At 39.9% G+C, this 22,840-nt stretch overlaps 1 protein-coding gene across 1 annotated transcript in view; it reads left to right on the top strand.

Moving 5' to 3' along the window:
• The window catches only part of wdr95 (WD40 repeat domain 95), an 87,096-nt gene that overhangs the window by 24,129 nt on the left and 40,127 nt on the right, over positions 1-22,840 (top strand). The window contains exons 8-9 of the mRNA XM_076283100.1: positions 6,700-6,817; positions 10,781-10,850. Coding sequence (XP_076139215.1) covers positions 6,700-6,817; positions 10,781-10,850 — 188 coding nt within the window. The remainder of the gene's footprint in view (positions 1-6,699; positions 6,818-10,780; positions 10,851-22,840) is intronic.

Here is a 22,840-nt window from a genome sequence, read left to right on the forward strand (position 1 = left end):
AAGTGCGTGATGCGCTTGGTGGGAGCGGTGGCACTGCCAGGCTACACAATCTTTTTCTGCATTTCTATCCCTTTATTCTCTTTAATTCAAGTTCACAGCTCAAAGCTGTCATGCACTAGAAGAACATAGTTTGTGTTTTATCAAGAATAAAAAAGATTAGCGTGGCACCACTTTAGATGTTTCATTAAATGACTTGTGCTATTTCGCGAGGCATAGTGAGATCGATCTTTTGGTTTCGCACACAAAGTGCACTAACTATTATGTTCTTCATATCCTTGTCTCTGACAAGCTAAAAATAATGAGCGTAGGCTTATGTCCATCCCGCAAATAGAGTCCGACTTTGAGTCTGCTGCAGCCACAGTCATCTTCAACCAGTATCAGGAGATACGTTCTACTATTTTGCGCGGATTTTTTCTCGTCTGTTGTTCTCGCGGTGGTGTTTGCTAATATGTATCAAAACAAAACAAGCGCTTAATTTTGGGTTAAATGCATTGTAACGCGCGTTACTGAAGTTTGTACCGAGTAAATATTACCCAATTTTTTTTTTGTAATGCCTTACATTACCGTGTTACCGCAAACAGCAATACATTACATAGTATTGTATACATAGTATGCATATAGTTACTTCCAGTAACTATATGCATGTGACAATAAACTTCCTTGTATCCTTGTATCCTTGTATCCTTGTATTACAGTAATTACATTACTTTTGTAACGCATTACTCCCAACACTGCTCTTCACTTTGTACTGCTGGTAACGGTTGTCTGGAAAGTGTGTCTGCTACAGTCAGTTTTTTACCAGGTACGTATTCTGCTGTGGGGTTGTCGTGAAACTCTCTAAGCCATAGAGGTACTGTGAAAACTTCTCACATGCCCAAACGGCTGCCAGACACTCTTTCTCTATTTGCGCACAGCGCTCTCAGAGTCAGTCAGTGTTCGAGAACAGAATGCTACTGGCTTTAGTCCATCATCATGTCTCTGTAGCAGTACGGCGCCTAGCCCATAGTTGCTGGCATCTGCGCTGACTATTGTTGGCTTGCTAATGTCGTAGAATGACAGTGTGGGTGTTGTGCAAACAAGTTGTTTTACCTTGCTGAAGGCCTCGGCTTGGGGTGTGTCCCAGGACCACGCAGCGTCGCTCTTCAGCAGGTCGTTGAGGGGTTTGACGGTCGCTGACAGGCTCGGAAGGTACCTCCCCAGGTACTGCACCATACCCAAGAACCTCCGCAGCTCGGGCACGTCGCTCCGTGCCGGCATCTCCATGATGGCACTGACCTTCGATGGATCAGGTCGGATGCCCTCCTGATCGATGCAGTGCCCCAGGTACGTCAGCCGTCTCTGGCGCAGGCGACACTTCCCTCAGGATGCGTAGGGCTGCCTGCAGCACCGACATCTCCCTCTGGAATATCTAGGAGGCACTGGAGATTCCAAAGGGGAGCCGCTTGAAGAAGTATCTTCCCATAGGTGTGATGAAGGTGGTGAGCATTGCCGTGTCTCGGTCCAGTGGGATCTGCCAAAACCCACTGGCAGCATCTAGCAGGGAGAACGCGCGAGAGTCTGCCAGCCTCGGCAGGATGTCATCGATGGTGGGCAGGACATACCTCTCCCTCTTTATTGCGGTGTTCAGGCGCTTGAGGTCGACGCAGATTCTCACCTCGCCGTTCTTCTTTGGAACCGGGACCATGGGTGCACACCACTCCATCGGCTCCTTGACCTCCTCGATGATGCCACACTGCACCATTCTCTCCAGCTCAGCCCTGACTTTGGGGAAAAGAGGAGCAGACACCCGACACACTGTAAGGAGTAGCATCCTCTTTTAGGTGGATTTTAACTGGTTTGAGTAAACCCAGCTCTGTGTCGTATGTGCTCTGCAGTCTGCACCTCATTAAGCCTTTTCACCAACCCCATTGCCACTGCCACATTGCGCCCCAGCAAGTCACTGCCCTGACTTCTAATGACGTGGATGGTGAACTTGTACAGCTGCCCGGAGTACTTAACGGTGGCGTCGAACATCCCCAGGCAATCCAGCCTGCCTCCCGGGCTCTGGAGGTTTGCGTTGTTGTTAGCTAACGCTGGTGGGTGTTTTAGTCGATGGTAAGTGTCCTCTGATATTACGGTAGTGTCGGCCCCTGTGTCGATTTTAAACACGACTTGTGTATGGTTAATTTTCAGCTTTACAGTCCATGGGGTGGTGGAGTCGGCAACGGTACATGCGGCTTTTATTTCCCCCAGAAAGTGCCCACTGCCCCAGCTTGTCTCGTACTCTGCCCCGATGTTAACCAGCTCGTTGACTTTGGCTGACCGGCACACTGCAGCGAAATGCCCCACTTTTTGACAATTACGGCACTTAGCATTTACCGCTTTGCACTGGGTCAGTGAATGCTGTTCTTTCCCACATCTAAAACACTTTTTCGGCGGTTGGGAGCGGTTGGTCTGCTGCCTCCCTCTCGAGCCGGACTGAGAGTTCGGTGCTCGAGACTGCCTTCTGTTTCTAGCTATTTCGCTGTGGTAGCTAGCCTCGGTGGAGCTAACTTTAGCCTGCTGGCTGACTTGTCCCTTAATTTGCTCCGATTGCCGCACCATCTCAACAGCCATATCAAGAGTTAGGTCAGCTGTAATTTTTCGGATAGCTCTTTGTCTAGGATGCCGATGACTAGCGTGTCACGGATGTTTTCGGTTCTTACAGTCCCAAACTGACAAGTTTCCGCTAATTCGTACAAAGTCCTTATGTATTCTTCAGCCAATTCCCCTTGTTTCTGCCCCCTTAAGTAGAAACGGGCTCGCTCGTGAATTACATTAACTTTCGGCACGAAATATGAGTTTAGTTTTCCCAACACAGTCTCATAATCGTCCTCATCCTCATCTTCATCGAAAACACTTGTTCTGCCTCTCTTCCCAGGGCGTATAGCAAAGTGCTCACCTGCACGGCACCACTTTCGCAATTCAGCTTCGTCACTAGCCGGTATCGTTGAAACCTTTGTCGCCACTCTGGCCACTGCTCCGGACGGGTGAAATCCAAGCTTTCCAAAAGCCTGCACATAATCTTGATTGTATTATCTGGCTGCACAGCTATAGTAATTGCTCTGTTAAAGTTAACCGGTTTTGTTTTACCCTCAATAAAATGTAGGTGATGGTGACAAGGTTTATAAGTTGTAAAAACTGGCTGTCATGCGTTGGTAAACGTTTTTTTGCCCAAAAAGCTGTTGGGTCCGTGACGTCGGACTTGCAACCGAATTGCTTGTTAAGAGAGAAAGTGTATTTAGTGACGTAAGGTGACACTCCCACTGTTATGCAGACCGGAACTGTCCCGTTTTGCTCCCATAGTAACAAATTACGTTGCTCTATCTTGTTAGTAATCAAGGATCTTTGTGGCAGAGTTGTAAGCCATCTGGCAGCTGCATAATTATGAAGCTGGGCTGGGCTGGGCTGTCTGTGTCTATGAAGGTGTGTGTGTGTAACTTTTGACCCGTAGGCCTATGTCTGATTTTCAAAAATGAGGTACCGTTGGAATACTTGGATGAAGCCTAGTTCCATGCCCTTGGAAACACGCAATTAAAGTAGAGATTTCATAGCTGAGATTGGGTATCCTAATTTGTTCAAATGAACAGCCAAGGGACTCTTTTCATTTTTGTTCCTGTTGTTGCTTCTGTGTTCACTTATCCTTGTCTTCAGAACTCGGCGTGTTTTTCCTACATAGGCTTTCCCACAGGGACATTTGATAGCCAGTACCAGTTATACAGGTCATGTAAAAGATGTGATAGCGCAGCCAATCCATGTCAATTCATACAGGTCATCAGTAGCGGCTCCTTGGCCGAAAATCTTGTAGGGCAGATATAGTCTAATGATAGAGTTTAACTGAATTCAAGTTTTATATTGTGCACGCACAGCGTTAACTCAATGCCCTAGCAACCATCTTAATTACCCTAGCAACACCCTAGCAACCATCTTATTAACCTAGAAACCACCTCTATAATGTCAACTTAGCAACCACCATAGCAACCAACATGATTACCCTAGCAACTGTATTATTTTGCATAGCAACCACCATATGTACCCTAGCAATACCCTAGCAACCATACCAATTACCCTAGCAACCATTTTAATTACCTTAGCAACAACCTAGTAACCACCACTATAATGTGACCCTACCAACCACCGAAGCAACCAGCATGATTACCCTAGCAACCAGTATAGCAACTGCCTTATTTATGCATTTTGGCTTATTGGATGTTTTGTTAATGCAGATAACTTTTGATCCGTGCGCCTGATTTTCAAAAATGAGGTACTGTTGCAATCCTTTTGGTGAACTGTACCTGATCAAGCCCACTCTTGCAGTTCCTCGGAGATGTATTTCTAGTTATGATTGGGGCCATATACGCAGCTTTACTGCTTGGCCTCTGGTAAATGATGAATAATAAGTAAAGGTAGAAACATTTGACCGACAAACTCTTACAACTGATAAAACAGATAGAAAATCACTAAATGAATTATGTTGGAAGAGAATGTAATAATATTCCAAAATCTAATAATCATTTTGTTTGTGGGAGATGAGTTATTACATTTGTGGGATTATTACTTTAAAAAGTGTAGATTTTTATTACGTTTGTGGCTTATTACTTGTGAGAAATTACTATGTTTTAGGGTGTTACAGATGACTGATGCTATTTTGCTGTCTTTGAACCATAAACCAAATCTATAGCCCTGTTTATACTGTGGGCTATCAGCCCAAGAACTTTTACCTATGTAGGCTACAGGCACCACGACAAGAGTTCCTATTGTATTTACATCACATGGGCCAGATAACCAACGTCCAAAATTGAAGCCATAGAGACACTGCCAAAAATCCCATGACCAGATAATCAAAACACACTACAAATAAAACAGAAATCCTTCTCTTTTTAGCCATATTACAGTCAGGCTACACAAAATATGTGATATATCTTTGGCCTCTGGAGGAATTTTTGGTGTTGTTCCGTGCTTTCCATTGTAAATAAAAGGGAGCTGGAATGAGCGTGGAAAACTTTGTATACAGTAATGTCCCTTGTATTAGCCGCATTGTGTATAAACCGCAGGACAGTGTTTTAAGCAAATACTACTACTACTACTACTAATAATAATAATAATAAAAACATGTATTAACTGCACCTGTGTATTAACCTCAGTGCTCAATAGCCCAATGAATCAGAATGAAGAAAATAAACACATTCCCATGTATAGCCCACCCCCATGAAGAAATTGAACAAAATCAATGTATAAACCTCAGTTAATAGTCTGAAAATTACAGTAATTTGTTTAGACAAAAGTTGCGAATCGGGACAGGAGATTTAAAAATTGGGACTGCATTCAAGACAAAAATATACATTAGCAATGTGTGGTAATTAAAATCACAAAAAAACACAGTAACTTAGTAAATTAGGCTATGTAAATTATGTAAACAGTGTGAGCCTAGTCAATTTTATTAGTATAAACAAAACAGTACCTGTTGTAACCGTTCATCTTGACATCTAAGCACTGGGGCTTGGACCTGTGACCCTATCTGTTGAGCTGAGCTTAAGTTCTAGGTGTAGTCCTGTTTAAACCTAGCCCATTGTAAATGCTCCTGGGGCAGGAAGTAAGTTTATGCCCCAGCTTTGACCCACACCCAAGGCTTATGTAAATGGGTCTTTTATATGGTCATTGATGGAAATTATATTACGAAGCTGCTGCATGTGAAATATTCCTGTTATAAACTTAGCACAAAAAGTAAGGAAATGTGTGTTTGGTAGATTATTTCTCTGTTGTTACAATGTTTTTTGGCAATAAATCTTATACCGTTGGAAAGCCTGTTTAGTTTCCTTTCTAATGGTGCCCCATTTGTAAGGAACAGGCACTTGTGGGATGAGCAGTAGAGCTGAGTATGTGGGTTGTGCCCATGAAAGATTTGCCAAATCTTCTCTGCCATTGCCAAACAGGTTATTGCTGTCGCTATTGACACTTGTTTTGAGCTTCTGGTGTACCCCCAGGTGCTGCAAGCTGGTGTTCCGCAAAACCAAGTTGTGGCATTATTTGGAGTGAGCCCTAGTACCATCTCCAAACTGAAGGCCAAATCTGTCTTCTACAGATCTGCAGTCAAAGTTTGCAGGACGATATGGCCGACGGCTCTCTGCCCAGACAATCGGGAACAGACTGCACGCAGCCAATCTCCAGTCTCATAGGGCTGCCAGGAGTCCTGTCATGACTGCCTTTCACCGTCAGGCCCGTTTGCACTGGTGTCAGCAACACATGCACTGCAACCTGAACATGTGGAGGAACGTTATGCTCAGTGATGAGTCCAAATTCTGGACTCATGGGTTGGGATGCCATCCCACAGCAGAGTGTGACCAGGCTGGTGACCAGCATGAGGAGGAGATGCCAGGCTGTTGTGTGGCTGTGTATGGTTCTTCCACACACTACTGAGGCTCCTGTTTGTGAAATGAATAAATTGTTAAATTGCCAATATGTCATGTTTCTTCAATCTTCAATCATTCCAAACACCAAACGAGTCAATGGTAGAATAAGCTGTTTGGGAATGGTAGAGAAGATTTGGCAAATTTTTCATGAGTGCAACCCACATACTCAGCATTGTTACCACAGAGAAATAATCTACCAAGCACAAATGTCCTTACTTTTTGCGTTAAGTTTATATATGAATTGTGTTTTTTACTCTTTATTTGTTCATAGGACATGGAAGAAGTTTCCTAAAATCGAAAATGTGCCCAATATTGCAATTGACACTGCAGCCCTTTGTACAAATGTGTCTTACATTAGATGGAAGGTTCACCAGGACTGGGTAACGCAGGTAATCAAGTTTGCTTTAACATTAAAATATATAGTTGTGGCTGAATTTGTTGGTACCCTTACAGATTATTGGAAGAATGCTTTATAAGCAGTGTTGGGCAAGTTACTTCAAAATCGTAATGTACTATGCATTACTTATTACTCTCATTTCAAAGTAATTTGTTACATTATAATATTACTGTCTCTGAATTGTAAGGCATTACACTACTATTGCATTACTTTTAAGTTACTTTCACCAAAATATCTAGAAATATGGATTTGCCATTCTAAATGGAGTTTATTACGCTCAATGCAGCTCATTGCTCTTCCAATGGAGGGAGATGTGGTATAGCATAATGACTGAGCTAGGCTTAAGGCTAACAACATACAGTAAGAATGCAATAGGCGCAGTGCTCATGATGCAAAACAAGGAACAATCATAGTCAGAATTTTGTTAAAAACCGACAAAAGGTCAAAGTCTGGTAAATTGTGATATAAATACTGTAACTTTAAGGCCTAGGCCTGCTCAATAGAGAGCCTATTGTAAATCAAAGCTTAATAAAGACATGTCAAGATGGTGGCCTACTGGCCATTTCGGTGCCCTAAGTGAGTGGCTTTGAGTGAGTGACATTTAAATGGTAACTCAAACACCTAAAGTAAAATAAAAGGCCTATTATACAGACCATTAATGTGTGTTTTTTAACATTAATTTCTGAAGAAATGCTGTTTTCTTATAAATGCTGCACGGTCACTTTAAGAGCATTGATCTTTACGTTCTCATAATGCCCTTTTGCCAGCTCTTGTTTACAAGCCTTGTTTGTTGAGTTACATTGATAGCACAATATTAACAATAATATGCACAATGTTAAGTTGTTTTAAGCAGCCTTCATTGCTTTGGAAAGTATGCAATGACATGTTGCTTCACATTTCGTTTTGCAAATAAAAGTGAATTATGAGCCTGGTATCCACCTAGCTATCTGAATGGATTTTTTGTCGACTTGGCATGTGCTTCATGTAGCCTAAATGCTTGGGAAACGAATTATTGAAGACCCACCAATTCCATTCTACTAGTACGTGGTGGAGATTGAGAGAACCCAAAAAGTATCAAACTTCCATGTACCATGGTGTTAGTGCACTCTGACATTGTAAACGTTATTGATGAAGAATGAAACGCAGTTTGCAGTAAAGCTACTATTCATTGGTTACATTTGGGTGCCCCCTCTGTCCTTTGGTGCCCTACGCAATGCGTGATGCGCGTGGTGGGAGCGGTGGCACTGCCAGGCTACACAATCTTTTTCTGCATTTCTATCCCTTTATTCTCTTTAATTCAAGTTCACAGCTCAAAGCTGTCATGCACTAGAAGAACATAGTTTGTGTTTTATCAAGAATAAAAAAGATTAGCGTGGCACCACTTTAGATGTTTCATTAAATGACTTGTACTATTTCGCGAGGCATAGTGAGATCTTTTGGTTTCGCACACAAAGTGCACTAACTATTATGTTCTTCATATCCTTGTCTCTGACAAGCTAAAAATAATGAGCGTAGGCTTATGTCCATCCCGCAAATAGAGTCCGACTTTGAGTCTGCTGCAGCCACAGTCATCTTCAACCAGTATCAGGAGATACGTTCTACTATTTTGCACGGATTTTTTCTCGTCTGTTCTCGCGGTGGTGTTTGCTAATATGTATCAAAACAAAACAAGCGCTTAATTTTGGGTTAAATGCATTGTAACGCGCGTTACTGAAGTTTGTACCGAGTAAATATTACCCAAATTTTTTTTTGTAATGCCTTACATTACCGCGTTACCGCAAACAGCAATACATTACAGTAATTACATTACTTTTGTAACGCATTACTCCCAACACTGTTTATAAGTGATGCAATGAAATTCAAAGCAACTTTCTCATTTACAGCTGCATGCTTTAGCAAAGAAAGTTTGAAAAGAGATATCTATTTGTATATTTTACATAGATATTCTAAAATGGCTCGAACTGATTTTTTGGTACCCCTAAAAATATGATGAATTATTGGATTATATTGATGTTTAAAATAAACTGTTTCACCACAATTAGTAGTACAGATGTATTCAATCTTTTATTCAGGTCATTCAGTGTATCTTAATGGAGAAAATAGTCATAGTGCAGTTTGGTATCATTGTGCACACCTAAATGCACATGCCAGAGAAGGGTTGCCTGAGGGTATCAGAATGAAAATTATAGACAAACATGTCAAATATGAAAGCTATCAGTAGATTTCCAAACAGCTTGATGTTCCAGTGACTACAGTTGCATATTTAAAATGCATAGAACTGTAGCCAACCTCGCTGAATGTGGCTGCTAGAAGAAAATTGACTCCAGACTGTACAGAGGGTAGTGCAAATTGGAAGAGCTGAAGAAAATTAATTCCACGGTCAAGGTATATCAGTGTCTGATCACACCATCATTGACTTTTTGGACAACAGTTGGCTCCTTGGAGGTGTTGCACTGCTGAAAGAAAAATATACAAAAGTCTGACTGGAATTGGCTAAAATGCACTTGTCACAATCCTTCTGGAGAAATGTCTTTTGGACTGATGAGACAAAACTGAAGCTTTTTGGCAAGTCATATCAGGTCTTTTACAGAAGAAAAAAATGAATGTTTCCACCATGTGCTTTTGGTACAACTGGCCCAGGGTGCCTTGAATCTGTGTAGGGCACAATGAAATCTCAAGACCAGAAAGGGATCCTGGAGCGAAACATACAGCCCAGTGTCATGTCTCATGATGACTCATCCTCTGAACAATTAGTCATTCCCGAGTAATCCAGTCTTGAAATTGTGGCAAATATCTACATGGTATCCACATGTGGACAATTATTAATTTGCTTTCCATCGTAAGTATCAAAAATTGAACTTATTCCTTATACTTATGCATTTGTGACCTGAAGTAACCTGTGCTTGCATATATGCAAATGTCATGTAACCCAAGGCACAGTTGATCTGTGCATGCTATGATCAACTTGTGATACTTTGATATGGAGAGCAAATTTATAATTTTGGGGTGCTATTGCCATAGAATTTCAGCCCACATTTCAAGACTGGATTACTCAGGAATGGCTTATTGGAGGAGATGATGTTACCCAGCCGTACTGCCTAGCAGTCAAGCAGCTACTCTGCAAGAAAAGCAGACCTCTGCTCTGCAGCTCTTATGTCTGCACTCTACATGTTCCTGGTTACAGAGCCACTGTTACAGGGTGCCTACACAGGGCACGTAACGTTCCGCAACGTGTAAAACCAATCTTAGAAGACTGGTCTATTTTTTTTAATGTACGCAACGCGAACGAAGGACTTCAATTACGTGCCCGGTGTAGCCCCACTGTTAGCGTTAATGCATGGTCGATACAGCAGACGCTCATCAGATGACCACAGTGGGTGAGAGGGGATGTAGAGCTGGATCATGGAATTCAAATAGCAAGGTGCAGACCCAGTATGTCCTGTAGGCTAGAGAGAGGGATAGAATTTCATTCTGGGTGCTAAATGATTATGAGTCAAGACTTAAATCCCATTGAACATTTCTGGAAATAGTTGGAACATGCAGTCTATGGGAGGCACCCTTAAAACTTAAGATGGCTGGAGCAGTTTGCAAAGTTTACAAATGTTGACAGATTCAGAGCTGCAGAAGGCTAGTTGGAAGTCATTGCTGCTAAAGGTTAGGTGAAGGGTACCATAATCTTTGTCAGAGCTATTTTCATCTATATTTGTTTTTTAAATATTCTGTTGAATTAAGTCACAATTGAAGTCTAGTTTGCATTAAACATGGCACAAATGATGATGAATGACGATTACTACAGTTTCAATTTATTTTTATATAAACGTTAAGGTTTTTTTTCTTGTGCCAACAACTTCAGCCAAGACTATTATTACCTGAATATCATTTTATCATTTTCAATTTGAACTGCATTATTTTTTAATGAGACATTTATTAATTAATGAGGTGGTCATTTTTTCAGGTGAAATATTTAAAAAATATGGAAGCTGTCATTTCTACATCCAACCATGATGCATCTGCACTGGTCATTGGTAATGTCCTATTTTAACTCATGCTTTGTAGGCTCATTACTGTCTCAATACAGTTGAGGATGAAACATTATAAAGAAAAATGTTTGTGGATTGTCTGACTTCAGCCCAACAATGACTCAGAAATAGAATCATAGAGAGTTTTTCAACCTTAAGAAATTAATAACTGAAATAGGCTGCTGGTTGTGTAGGGACCTCTGCCAGAGGATAGTAGCCTAAGGAAAAACTTCATATTTAATGTGTATCTTGTGGCAGTGGTAGAGCTAGATGAAGCAATACAACAGTCATTGCAACACCAACAAACATAAAATGCATCTTATGTATAGCCTGGCGAGCCAGACCCACATTAAATTGTAGGGTCTGGGCACTCACCGTTCGCAGTGCTCAGTCCGAGGGGTGGGATAATCAGTTGTCTTTCAAATTCCCTCTGCACGCAATAGGACACAATAGGATATTTGTTTTCAAGTAGCAGGGAATTCAAGCCAAACCGTTGCAACTCTGCCATCAATCATTATGTTAAGCCCACCAAACGACTCTATACACGATTTCAATGTCCTGATTAAGTTTCGATTTCTGGAGCTCACAAGCCAACAGAGAGTTGCTAGACTAGCCCTGGCAGCAAATGTAATATTCGAGGGTTCCATGTTCCATATGTGTTGTGCATGCATTACTTGAAAAGAACTAGCTCCACTTGAACTTGAAGAAGTGAAAATTGAACAATATGAACTATGAAAATTTAACAACTTGAAGCTACATATATCAAGTGTGAACATGCTTAACAAAATATAACAAAGCATGGGAACTAAACGTGCATTACGAATATAATCAGTGGGAGCCCTGTGCTTGTTCCCCTGCAACAAGAAGGTTCAATCTGGGGGTGATGGAACAGTGACACCCTCAGTGTGTTTGAAATGTCCAGTCGATTGCGCAATTTGGTCTTAGTTGCAGTCATTGCAGAAAACCCGGCCTCGCATAGATACGTGGTGGGAAATGGTAGCAACGTTTTCAGCGCTTTTACGGCTATCTCGGGATATTCTGCTTTGGTTTTGATCCAAAAACCCGCCAGAGAGGTTTCCTCATACACACTCTTAAGACCACCGTCATTTGCAATTTCGATCAACTGCTCTTCCTCCTGCGCTGACAAGTTAGGACTATTCGGGATATTGACAAATGGGTTGCGGACCCACTCATTGGTTTGCCGTGGATCTTTGGAGGATGGGAAGTAGCCTAACGCTCAAACTCATTTGAAAGCGCAACAAGGTGATCGCGCACCAGCTGCGAGAGAAAGGGCCCTACCTCAATCTCTCCCAAACCCCCCACTACTGTTTGGAACATATCAAATACACCCCGGTCCACTCGTCGTCCCCACAAATCAAGCTTGGCTTTAAATGCAGCGACTTTATCTGCCAGTTTAAAGACAGTCGTCATTCTCCCCTGGAGTGACAGGTTGAGGTCATTAAAGGCACAATCCGTCAGGATTTCGTTTTATTTAATTCACACTCCACACGCCAATCCAGTTGGGGGCAGCATGTAGGAAAACAATGATTTGTCACAATGATTTGCTAGTGGTAGAAACGACGAAACGCACATTGCCCATGCCCTCCTCTCCTCCTCCCTCCCCCGTCTCCGTTTTCGCTACTGTCTATCCCTATGTGTCTATCAGAGAATGTCTCTGTGTCTATGGTCGCCGCCTAGAAAAAAAGCTCCTAAATCCGGAAAATGTCTTCTTCAAGCGGCTCACCCTTACCCGATCACTACATATAACAGTTTTTATTAACGTTTTGCTTTTCACACTGGTATTGTTGGTAATGAGACATTTGAGAAATAAATACAAATTTGCTAGCGGCATATGGCAAGATAGTCTTAGCAAAGGCTAGGCCTAGCCTGCGTGTAGTAGCGATTGTATGGATGGATAAAACTGAAAATAGTAATAAGGTATTTTTTTCGGGTGGAGACTGACGACGAAGATTAAATCCCCCCTGCATCGAGTCAAGTAAGTATAACCAGAGAATGTCAAGGAAAGTGAAACTCGGCAGGCCACGGCCAGCTCTGCATCACTGTCGGGAGATATGCCACGATAATGACCGCCTTACAGAACGTTATTCTTTACACAATCATAGATAGATAGATAGATAGATACTTTATTGATCCCCAGGGGAAATTCTGACCAATCATCCTCTACAACTAACAATAAAACTTCCCATTCTAAGAGCACATCAGGGCCGTAGTCACCATAGACTTCGGGGGGGACGTGTCCCCCCCAATATTCAGACGTGACCAAAATGTCCCCCCCCAATATTCGGACATAGAAAAATAAATAAAGAAAAAAACGCTATCTATTACAGGAAACCAACAAGTCCCGCCATCTGAAATGCAATCAAACGTAAATAACGTACAAATTAGTGACCTGTTGATGGTTTCAGAGAGTAGCCTACACTGTGAGTGGTTTGTCCTGGAGGTTTTGCGTTTATCGTTTGAGGCGTGCGCTATCAAAAGCTTCCTGCACCCGGCTGCGGTGCGGGCTGTCAACAATATCGCAAAAGATACCGGTACAATTCTCACAAAACTTGTTGGAAAGGTGTAGCACTGTCTAAGGAAACCCCATTCATTTTTGAAGCTGATCAGACTCAAAGGGAACTTTGAAGCAATTCCATATTGTAGCCTATTTTCTCGCAATGGTAGCGAAAGTGAAAAAGCGAAAGTGTCCTTTTATTTGAATTTGTGCGTGCCTGTGTCATTCATTTCTTTCACATGTCTTACAACATAAATAATGCATTCATATGCTAGTAGTAATGTCAGAAATGAACCGGTTTATAAGCCTCTTAGAAATGGTTGTTGCATCTTGCATGTTACATTTAGATTCGCGCTCAATCGCGTATCCACGCAGGCAAAATGTAGCACTCAAATGTGGCGACGGCACAAAAGTTGAAAAAACGTTTACAATGGCGGTGATAGCCTACAGTTAATGTGAATCGCGGACAATAACCAAAGAAAGGAATTTCCACCTCCAGTCACCAAATAAAGGCTGTGTTTCACACAAAACGTAATTTCTGTCAGAAACCAGCCTATAATGCCTAGGGTAACTTGAGGTGAGTCAGACAGAAGAGGGACCTGACTTAGTAGGCTAGCCTATCTTGAATCCCATCCCTTTCAAACTACCTTAAAATTGTGTGATTAGCTGCCAGAATAATAAAATCAAAATACAAAATATTATTGGGCTATAGGTCCAAACCTATGAGTAAGCATTCAGTGTAATATAGAGGTTATCAAAGATACTCTAGTTTGTATTTTCTTTTAAAATATACATTTTGGAGACAAATGGAGTCATACCACAGGTCTATATCCAGGGATGGATTATTCAATGGACCTACTGGGCCCAAGAGCTCAGGGGGCCCTGAAGCCTAAGACTGTGTGAAGTTGCTTCTCCGCCCTTCTCTTCTATTTCCACAAAACTCACAAGTCGTCATAATATAAAGGGTCATTTTTTTTAAGTCTTCCGGGAAGGGGCGCCCGGGGGCATACTTATCTTAACAGGGTAGGGTTTTTTTTTTGCATCTACTGTATGCCCAGAGGTTCATAATCCATCCGTGCCTATGTCCGTCAAACGTTTGGTGGGACATTCCAGAATTAGAGGACATTTTGGCATTTACACTTCATAAATAATTATTTTCTATTTTACCATTTTATGTTGAATATTTAAGAAATATAGGTCATAAACTACTAAATTATATGATTTGTCAAGCTCAGGCATCAACGGTACTTTTTCCACCTCATATGTTTTATTTGCTGTGTACATGTAGTTATGCAACCCTGTTACAAATACAAAATAGCATGAAAAAAGTATATTTTACAAATATTTTTCAGTAAATCCTTTTTCATTCAATAAAGGAAGTCATTTTACACTGAATAGTCATATGATTTCAGGTGAGATTGTTAATATATATTATATATGTTAATTAGACTAACTATCAAAGGCTTAATTATCTTCCATTTGAACAGTGACATACAGTTTTTTTAATAATTCCAGTATCTATTCTCAAATATGCTCAGATACATTGTGCATATAATCATATAAGCTGTTCTAAGGACTATAGATGTCATTTTTTGTGTGATAGCAAAATTACTTACCATTATTTATCCTTATTTTAATAAAAATGTTTTTGTAACAGGGTTGCAAATTGAGTCATAACATCATAAATCTGTAGAAATCCATTAGAAATTCTGATATTAGGCCTATCTATTGCAAATAATCACAAATATCTAACCAAAATGTGTTTATTTTCAGCTATAATTGAATCTCAACATGTATTGTAGCACACTATGCTGCAATGACGCTGTACTAACAGAAGAAAATCTGGCAATTTATTTAAAATATGTAAATAATGTTTAATTATAAAAATAAATTCATTTTTATCATTTAACTCAGCATATTTAATCATAAATATATCATAGTTAACAAAAAATACCCTGATAACTATGATAATAACCATGTTACTTTAATTAGAGTAACAGGGTTGCGAGTAACAGGGTTGCGAATTAATGCTAATATAGCATCTACCTTATGAACAGAAGCTAGCTGTAAAATGTAGCTATTTTACCAAGGTCAAGGACCAATGTGGTTATACAAATACAGAAAATAAAAATTTAAATTATTCAACATTAATCTTAAAACATGAGTAACAGGGTTGTGTGGTTAAGCTTTACATACTCAATGATCTCAGAAAAGTTTGAAAATATATTAAAATTGGAAGAGGACACTCACCTTTTATGGAATGTTTTTTGTGCCAAAATTAAATAAATAAATGAAATATGAAATAAATAATTAAAAGTTGAAATAAATAAATGAAATATGAAATAAATAAATAAAATGTGAAATAAAAAGTTAAATAAATAAATAAAATTTGAAATAAATAAATAAAAGATTAAATGTAAAAAACATATATACATTGACATTTACATTTACATTCCATGTGCACGGTCTTGCAATGCGCCATGAAATAAATAAATACGTCAGTCACCCATCAAGGCGGGACCTAGCCGCTGATTGGTTGCTGCCTGAAAAACAAGATAGCTCTGGAAATGATCCGGCGCCGACTAGCTAACGTTACATGTGAACCACACGTAAGGACACAGCTCAGCTCGGACTTATCAAGGCTAGTCATAACTCACAAAACATACAATAACAAGGATTTCATTCTAAATTCATACTTTTAGGAAGATATTAGGCGTGAATATGTTGTTGTTTGATAGGTATGTTTGTTGTACACGAATTTGCAAGGGTTGATAGACTTGCTGTGTGCACATTTAGTAGGCACAAACAGTTAGGCTAAAAAGCAAACTTCTACTACCTACGGCAAACGACTTTGCTGTCTGTTTATGGTAGGGTGCCAATATACGGTATCTGGCTATCAGGCCAGACTGTTTACTTCCAGTTACCGTAACTGCCCCCTTCTTTGCATGTGTTCAGCTGATGGTTCAGCCTCTGATATCTAGTTGCAGATTCGTCTGTTTGTTGTTTAATAAAGGTTTACAACACGATGTGTCGGCGTTGGATTTATGAAATATTTATTTCATATTTCATTTATTTATTTCAACTTTTAATTATTTATTTCATATTTCATTTATTTATTTCATATTTCATTTATTTATTTCATATTTCATTTATTTATTTAATTTTGGCACAAAAAACATTCCATAACCTTTTGTCTACCCATGTTTTTTGAAAATGATTGGATGATGTAATTTCTTGTTTGTAATATGACATAATATTTTAACCCTTTATCAGCCAGGCAAAAATGGTATTGGTAACAGGGTTGCGTGCACATTCGGGGACACAACTTCATGGCACAATAAATAGTATTCAAAATATGTTATAATCAAAGAAATTCTTTTTTACAGATACAATAGATGCGTATCCACAAAATACTAGATAATATATTAAAGACTTATTTTAGCTGTTCAATTTGGTTTAAAAGTTTGTCATCAGGAACCGGGGACAGGATAAAAAACCCATTTTAAGGGGTGTTCCAGAACTAATCGGTATTTTTAATCGTGTAAAGGAACCACTTTTCCCCAGCAGATTATTATGTTTTGCTTTATGACAGTTTCACTTGCAGGTATGTGAACATTTTTGTTATTTTGGACTTGACTATTTGAAATATCAGGGGGGGGGGGACACCAAATGTCCTCTAATTCTGGAATGTCCCTGGTATATCCTAATTGACTGACTTAACTAATGACTTGTTTGCAGACATCCCAAGTCTCCCGGAAGTTCCGGGAGTCTCCCGCATATTGATAACGGCTCCCTGATGCCCGCAAATTAGATAAAATCTCCCGGAATCTAGTGCGAGTGAGCAAGAGTGCGCACACGAGACCGAAACTTCAAATCGTGTGTGCATCTGAGTGTAGCGCGCACACGACGGGGATGGAGAGGGGTAGTGTATGTGTGCCTGTTCAAAACAGAGAGCATCCTGATTGGCCTGTTTCAGTTCAGTTCAGTAGGAACAGGAGCAAAAAGGAACATTTAACACCCATTTCACATCAGACTACACGAAAGTGTACCCGTGTCTCATAAGAGTTCAAAATAACGAGTCTTGCATGCTGCACTGTTTGTAACAGTGACTTTAGCATTGCCCATGGCAGGTTAAATGATTACAAAAGACATGTTGAGGTGAACAAGTGTCATTTCATGTGCATATTATTCAGGACTAGCCTACCAGATGGCTATTTGCCAAGGCTACATAAAGACCAAACTACCACAATTTCTAATAGGCCTTATTTGGTGTGCTGAGTAGAGACAATTAATTTACAAACACAGGCTATTCATCACTATTTCAGTATCTAAGAAGGTATTCTTATTTATTTATTTATTTATTTTTTTTGGGGGGGGGGTACCTCCCTGAAATCGCTTTGGTAACGCTTTAGAATAACATGTGCTTATTAGGTATTAACAGTGCATAATAAGCAGTTAACAATTCATTACTAACAGTTAGTTAACTGTTGTTATCCTTTAATAACATTAACTAACTGTTAACATGCAGCTTGTAAGTGTTAATAAGCAGCCTTTTAGGTTACTTACAAGCATATTTGTTAACAGTTGTAAGTGTTAACAAGCAGCTTGTTAATGCTTGTTAATGGTGTATAAGACAAAAAGGTGGATAACTATTACGCTTATAAGACCTTTCTTACCTATTTGTAGTAAATTTTGCAGCCCCCCAATCTAAAGCGAGGACCATGTAGCCTATAGTTCCACAAGCCCAACCTTCTATCTCTCTATACTATATCTCTCTATCTAGCTTGGTTTAGCTGTGAGAAATGCACCTTTAAAATTGTTGCAGTGAGCAGGAATTGAACCCCGGTCTCCTGCATCAAAGAGTGCATCGCTACTTATTGAGCTACACTACTTTTCTCATAGAGCTGATGAAATTGTTTATTTTGATTCTATATTCCGAAGTGCTTTATCACACTAGCTATGCTTTTTACAAATATGTTTCTGATGGAAAAGTGGTGTTTAATTAATGCAGAAACAGACCACGAATGTTCGCCTCTGTTCAAGGCAAACTGAAACATGTTTTAAATCTATCACGAACGTTCGCCTATGTTTGCAACTTTAAACCAGAGCTTTGAACGCACCCACATCGTCTTTAAGCCTCGGTTGCTAGGTAACCAAACTATATACAAAGCTGGCATATCTTTAGACTGCTGACAAACTGACAAACTGTTTTATGCGTTCACTGAAGAAAGATTATGGAAATTAAACACCACTTTTCCATCAGAAACATATTTGTAAAAAGCATAGCTAGTATGATATAGAACATCAGAATATTTTCCATTAGCCAATTAGGAACAATAGTGTAGCTCAACAAGTAGTGATGCACTCTTTGATGCGGGAGACCAGGGTTCGATTCCTGCTCACTGCAACAATTTTGAAGGTGTAGGCTATTTCTCACAGCTAAACCAAGCTAGATAGAGAGATACAGTATAGAGAGATAGAAGGTTGGGCTTGTGGAACTTTAGGCTACATGGTCCTCGCTTTAGATTGGGGGGCTGCAAAATTTACTACAAATAGGTAAGAAAGGTCTTATAAGCGTAATAGTTATCCACCTTTTTGTCTTATACACCATTAACAAGCATTAACAAGCTGCTTGTTAACACTTACAACTGTTAACAAATATGCTTGTAAGTAACCTAAAAGGCTGCTTATTAACACTTAAAAGCTGCATGTTAACAGTTAGTTAATGTTATTAAAGGATAACAACAGTTAACTAACTGTTAGTAATGAATTGTTAACTGCTTATTATGCACTGTTAATACCTAATAAGCACATGTTATTCTAAAGCGTTACCATAGCTTTTTGCAGGTTGGGATGTCTGTGTTTGTGATTTTAATAATATTTTTGCATGGCAGGAAATGTATTGAAATTCTGTTATTGAAATTCACACCGCACCACAGATTTGGTCCCCCCCAATGTTGACATCATGGCTACGGCCTTGGAGCACATGGCTACATTTCATGTAACATAAAGAATACCTGAATTATGACTAAAATGGTATGTTCATCTTTTCCTTTGCACCTTTAGGCTATGAGTTCATATTTAAAACTATGGGCACAAATGTCAAGAGCCAAAGCTACCACTTGAAATTACATTAGTTTAAACAACTCTTTAACAACAAATAGATTCTAAGAAGTCAGGAACAGGAGATAAAAGCATGATGTTAGTATACCAATCTTGATCAAAGAACACTTTCAGGCACAACCAATGTTTCACCAATCCTGATTCTTGGTTTTTGGATTCTTGGATTTATTATAAAACTACAAGACAGGAATAAACTTTACCAAGTGCAACAACATGAAAAGAAATGTAACTTTTGGATTATATGAGGCAGGAGGGAAGCAGCTGGGCACATGGATAGTCCTTAGCAGTCTTCAACAGCAAGAAGTTGGGCTAACGAGTCAGGCTTCATGTTGATGAGCCACAGGAAATGAAGAGGTGATCTGCAGCAGGAAATTTAACCTGTTGACACACCAATCTGAATGAAAGAACATGAACAAATCAGAGCAGGACAGGACCTCTTAATCTGGGGGTTGGGACCCCATTGTGATTGAAAACTGCTGGAATTAGTTCTTAAACATAAAGCTACTGTGTCACTAGTCACTGTTTCTACTGTTTTTTAAAGCCTACTTACAAAGATAACTAGATTCCTCTAAATATTACAAACAGCTTATGAAACAGCAAGACTGGCATCTGTATGGGGAGCAGGGTTTGCTTGACCAACTTTTTAGGAACCTCTGCAGCAGGAAACAAACTAGATGTACCGCATAGCGGTACAAAATATGACCGCCGCTCAGTCCTGTACATCCGTTCCGCGAAAATAAATCACACTTCAATTTGTCTCCATATTTTACTCCATCCCCCACTCTTGAAACTTTTGTGTATGCTTGTTTGGCATGCCTGAGTGTGTGTGTGCGGCTGCACAGAGAGTAGCCTACTGGTGCTGAAAAGGTGAATAGATTGTAGAATAGCCAAAGAAGATGTAGCATTGTTATAAAACCTTTAACATCTCTAAACAATCACAAGTAGGGCAGTTCATCACAGTTCATCCATTGCAACTGGATTGATGAAAGGTCACTTACACCTGTAGGCTACATTGTATTTGGGAAAAGCAAAAGGTATCAGCATAATGTTATTTATTTATTTATTTATAAACAAAAACATCTCTGTCAGTTCCATGCCGTTTTCAACAGCTATCAAAAACAAAGGTCATTTTTGGATGGATGGATTTTTTGTGAATGTTTCTTCTTCTACATAAGATTTTAGTCATCTTTAGTTCATGTAATACTTTATTGTCAATGCACAAATTAAGTAACAGTAGTCTGAAACGTTATTGTTAATGCACAAATTAAGTAACAGTAGTCTGAAACGAAATGCTGTTTTACATCTAGTGGTGCAAATAACTGACATGTCCAAATGGGCCTTGATATAATGCGTCGCTAGACTGTTCATTTTAACGGGCCAAAGTTGAAGAGCTGTTGTCCGTTATTGTTCGTGCAAATATAGGCTGATTCATGTTCCCTTGCATTGTGTAACTGAGGTCCATGGCTAGTCTGGCTTTCACCAGACCAACCTCAATCTTTTAAGAAATCAAAAAATAAATAGCGGGCAGATCAGGCTGGGTTCACCAAGCCTAGTCCATAGGCACCCAATATTGTTCACGCTCTATTCTAAATGCAAAAATGCATCAGGGAGTTATGACAAAACTGTAACTAACAAACTAGATCCTAATAGAAAGCTGTTAGCTTCCCTAAGCTACAGGTAGGTTTATAAGGTAGGCCTATTTACAACATAAATTGTCAATAGGCTATGCTGGCGACACAAATAAAATCTCCTTTGGAAACCAATGGCTTACGCCTTACAGTAGCCTATCAAGCGGACTTAAACTGCCATATCGTGGCGAAAAGTTGTAATAAAATTCACGCAGCTCCATGAGTCAAGGAAAGCGCGAATGAAGTAGCCACTTCTAAATGGGACCCACTACACAGTAGCTTAAGGTGTGTTGCTAAAGCAGCCATAATGAAATGAAGGTGTCATTGTTTGGATACTTCACACACACGTGCTTTTTAATTTCACAGACTACAACTACCAAGCTGGAATCAAAGCACATCGATTCCCCTCTCACACCCTGCACGCACTTAAAACAAAATAAACAGGCGTCTCAGTCTCACGCATGTAGGCTATAGGCAAAACTGTATCAGACCGGTGTAACGTTGGTAAATCTTCCATTGCACAGAATGATTTTTGTAGCACATGCAACAAATGACAGTCGAAAGATACAATTACAGTGCTGCTATCAATTTGCTTGGTATAACCGCATATAGTTTTCTACAAATGCAATCAATCAAATTGGCCTCCATCACTCAACCAACGCTAACGGTAACATTACCTAGGTCCTTATTGATATTATAAGATTAACGTACCTAACGTAAAAACCAAGCATGTCCGATAAACATCCTCAGATTTATTTCGGCTTCAAGAAGAAATGGGAATTACATTTCATGTGAACATCATCCTATCCTTATTAGACGTTCTCTGCGGTAAACTTGTAGGAAGCGTCCATTGTTATTCCAACCCATGTTTAACTTCCAACAAAATTACGTCTCACTGCAACGATGCGCCATCTAGTGGACAAACGACTACTTATCGCCAATACTGGAAATGCAGCCATGATGATGATGATGAATATATATTTTGGCTTTCTTTTAATCCTACTGAATTTGTAATTATGTATCGGCCGTTCTAATACCGATAGTATGTGGGTGCCTGTGTGTGTGTGCATGTGTATATGTGTGCACCGCCATCTACAGGCCAATGAGTGTACAGTCACTAAATGTACACATAATCTATTTTTTTTAAGACCCCCCCATGGATGAAATTCTACGAAACTTGGCATACCCCCAGAGAATGCCAGGTCAATCATACAAATAAAATTTGGTGCAGTTCTGAACATCTTAACTGAAGATAGGGGCGATTAAAGCAGAATAATATTGCATTTTCATTTTTTACCGGGGGGGTGCAAATCACAAATGAGTGATTATGGGCCAGATTGATGTGGGCCCTTGAGACCAACATACCATAAAAGATTCTTCATCCTCGGTGCCACGGTTCAGGTAGTTATTTAGGAAAAACTGCTTTTTTTGCGGTTCGTTGGGCCCAGCACGGGGGGGGGAGTGGACCCCGGGGACGAAGCGAAATTTTTCCGTAAAAGTCTAGTGGGGCTACATACCCACCAAATTTCATGTGTCCCGGTGGTTTGGTGTCCCGGGTATCGTTGACCAAAAATTCAGGAAGTAGATGACGGGGAAAAAAAAAAAAAAAAAACTTTGACAATCCCTATATGACCGCTTCGCTAGCGGCGGTCATAATTACTACCTGGGCATTAGCTAAGCATTTTGCCGCATTACTGAAATTAGATGATATTACATTTTCCTACCTGTTG

The sequence above is a fragment of the Alosa pseudoharengus genome, unplaced genomic scaffold (assembly GCF_046254945.1).
Source record: "Alosa pseudoharengus isolate Yale_2024_CS ecotype anadromous, Long Island Sound unplaced genomic scaffold, YU_APseudo_1.1 YU_APseudo_1.1_scf_13, whole genome shotgun sequence".
Lineage (NCBI taxonomy): Eukaryota > Metazoa > Chordata > Actinopteri > Clupeiformes > Clupeidae > Alosa > Alosa pseudoharengus.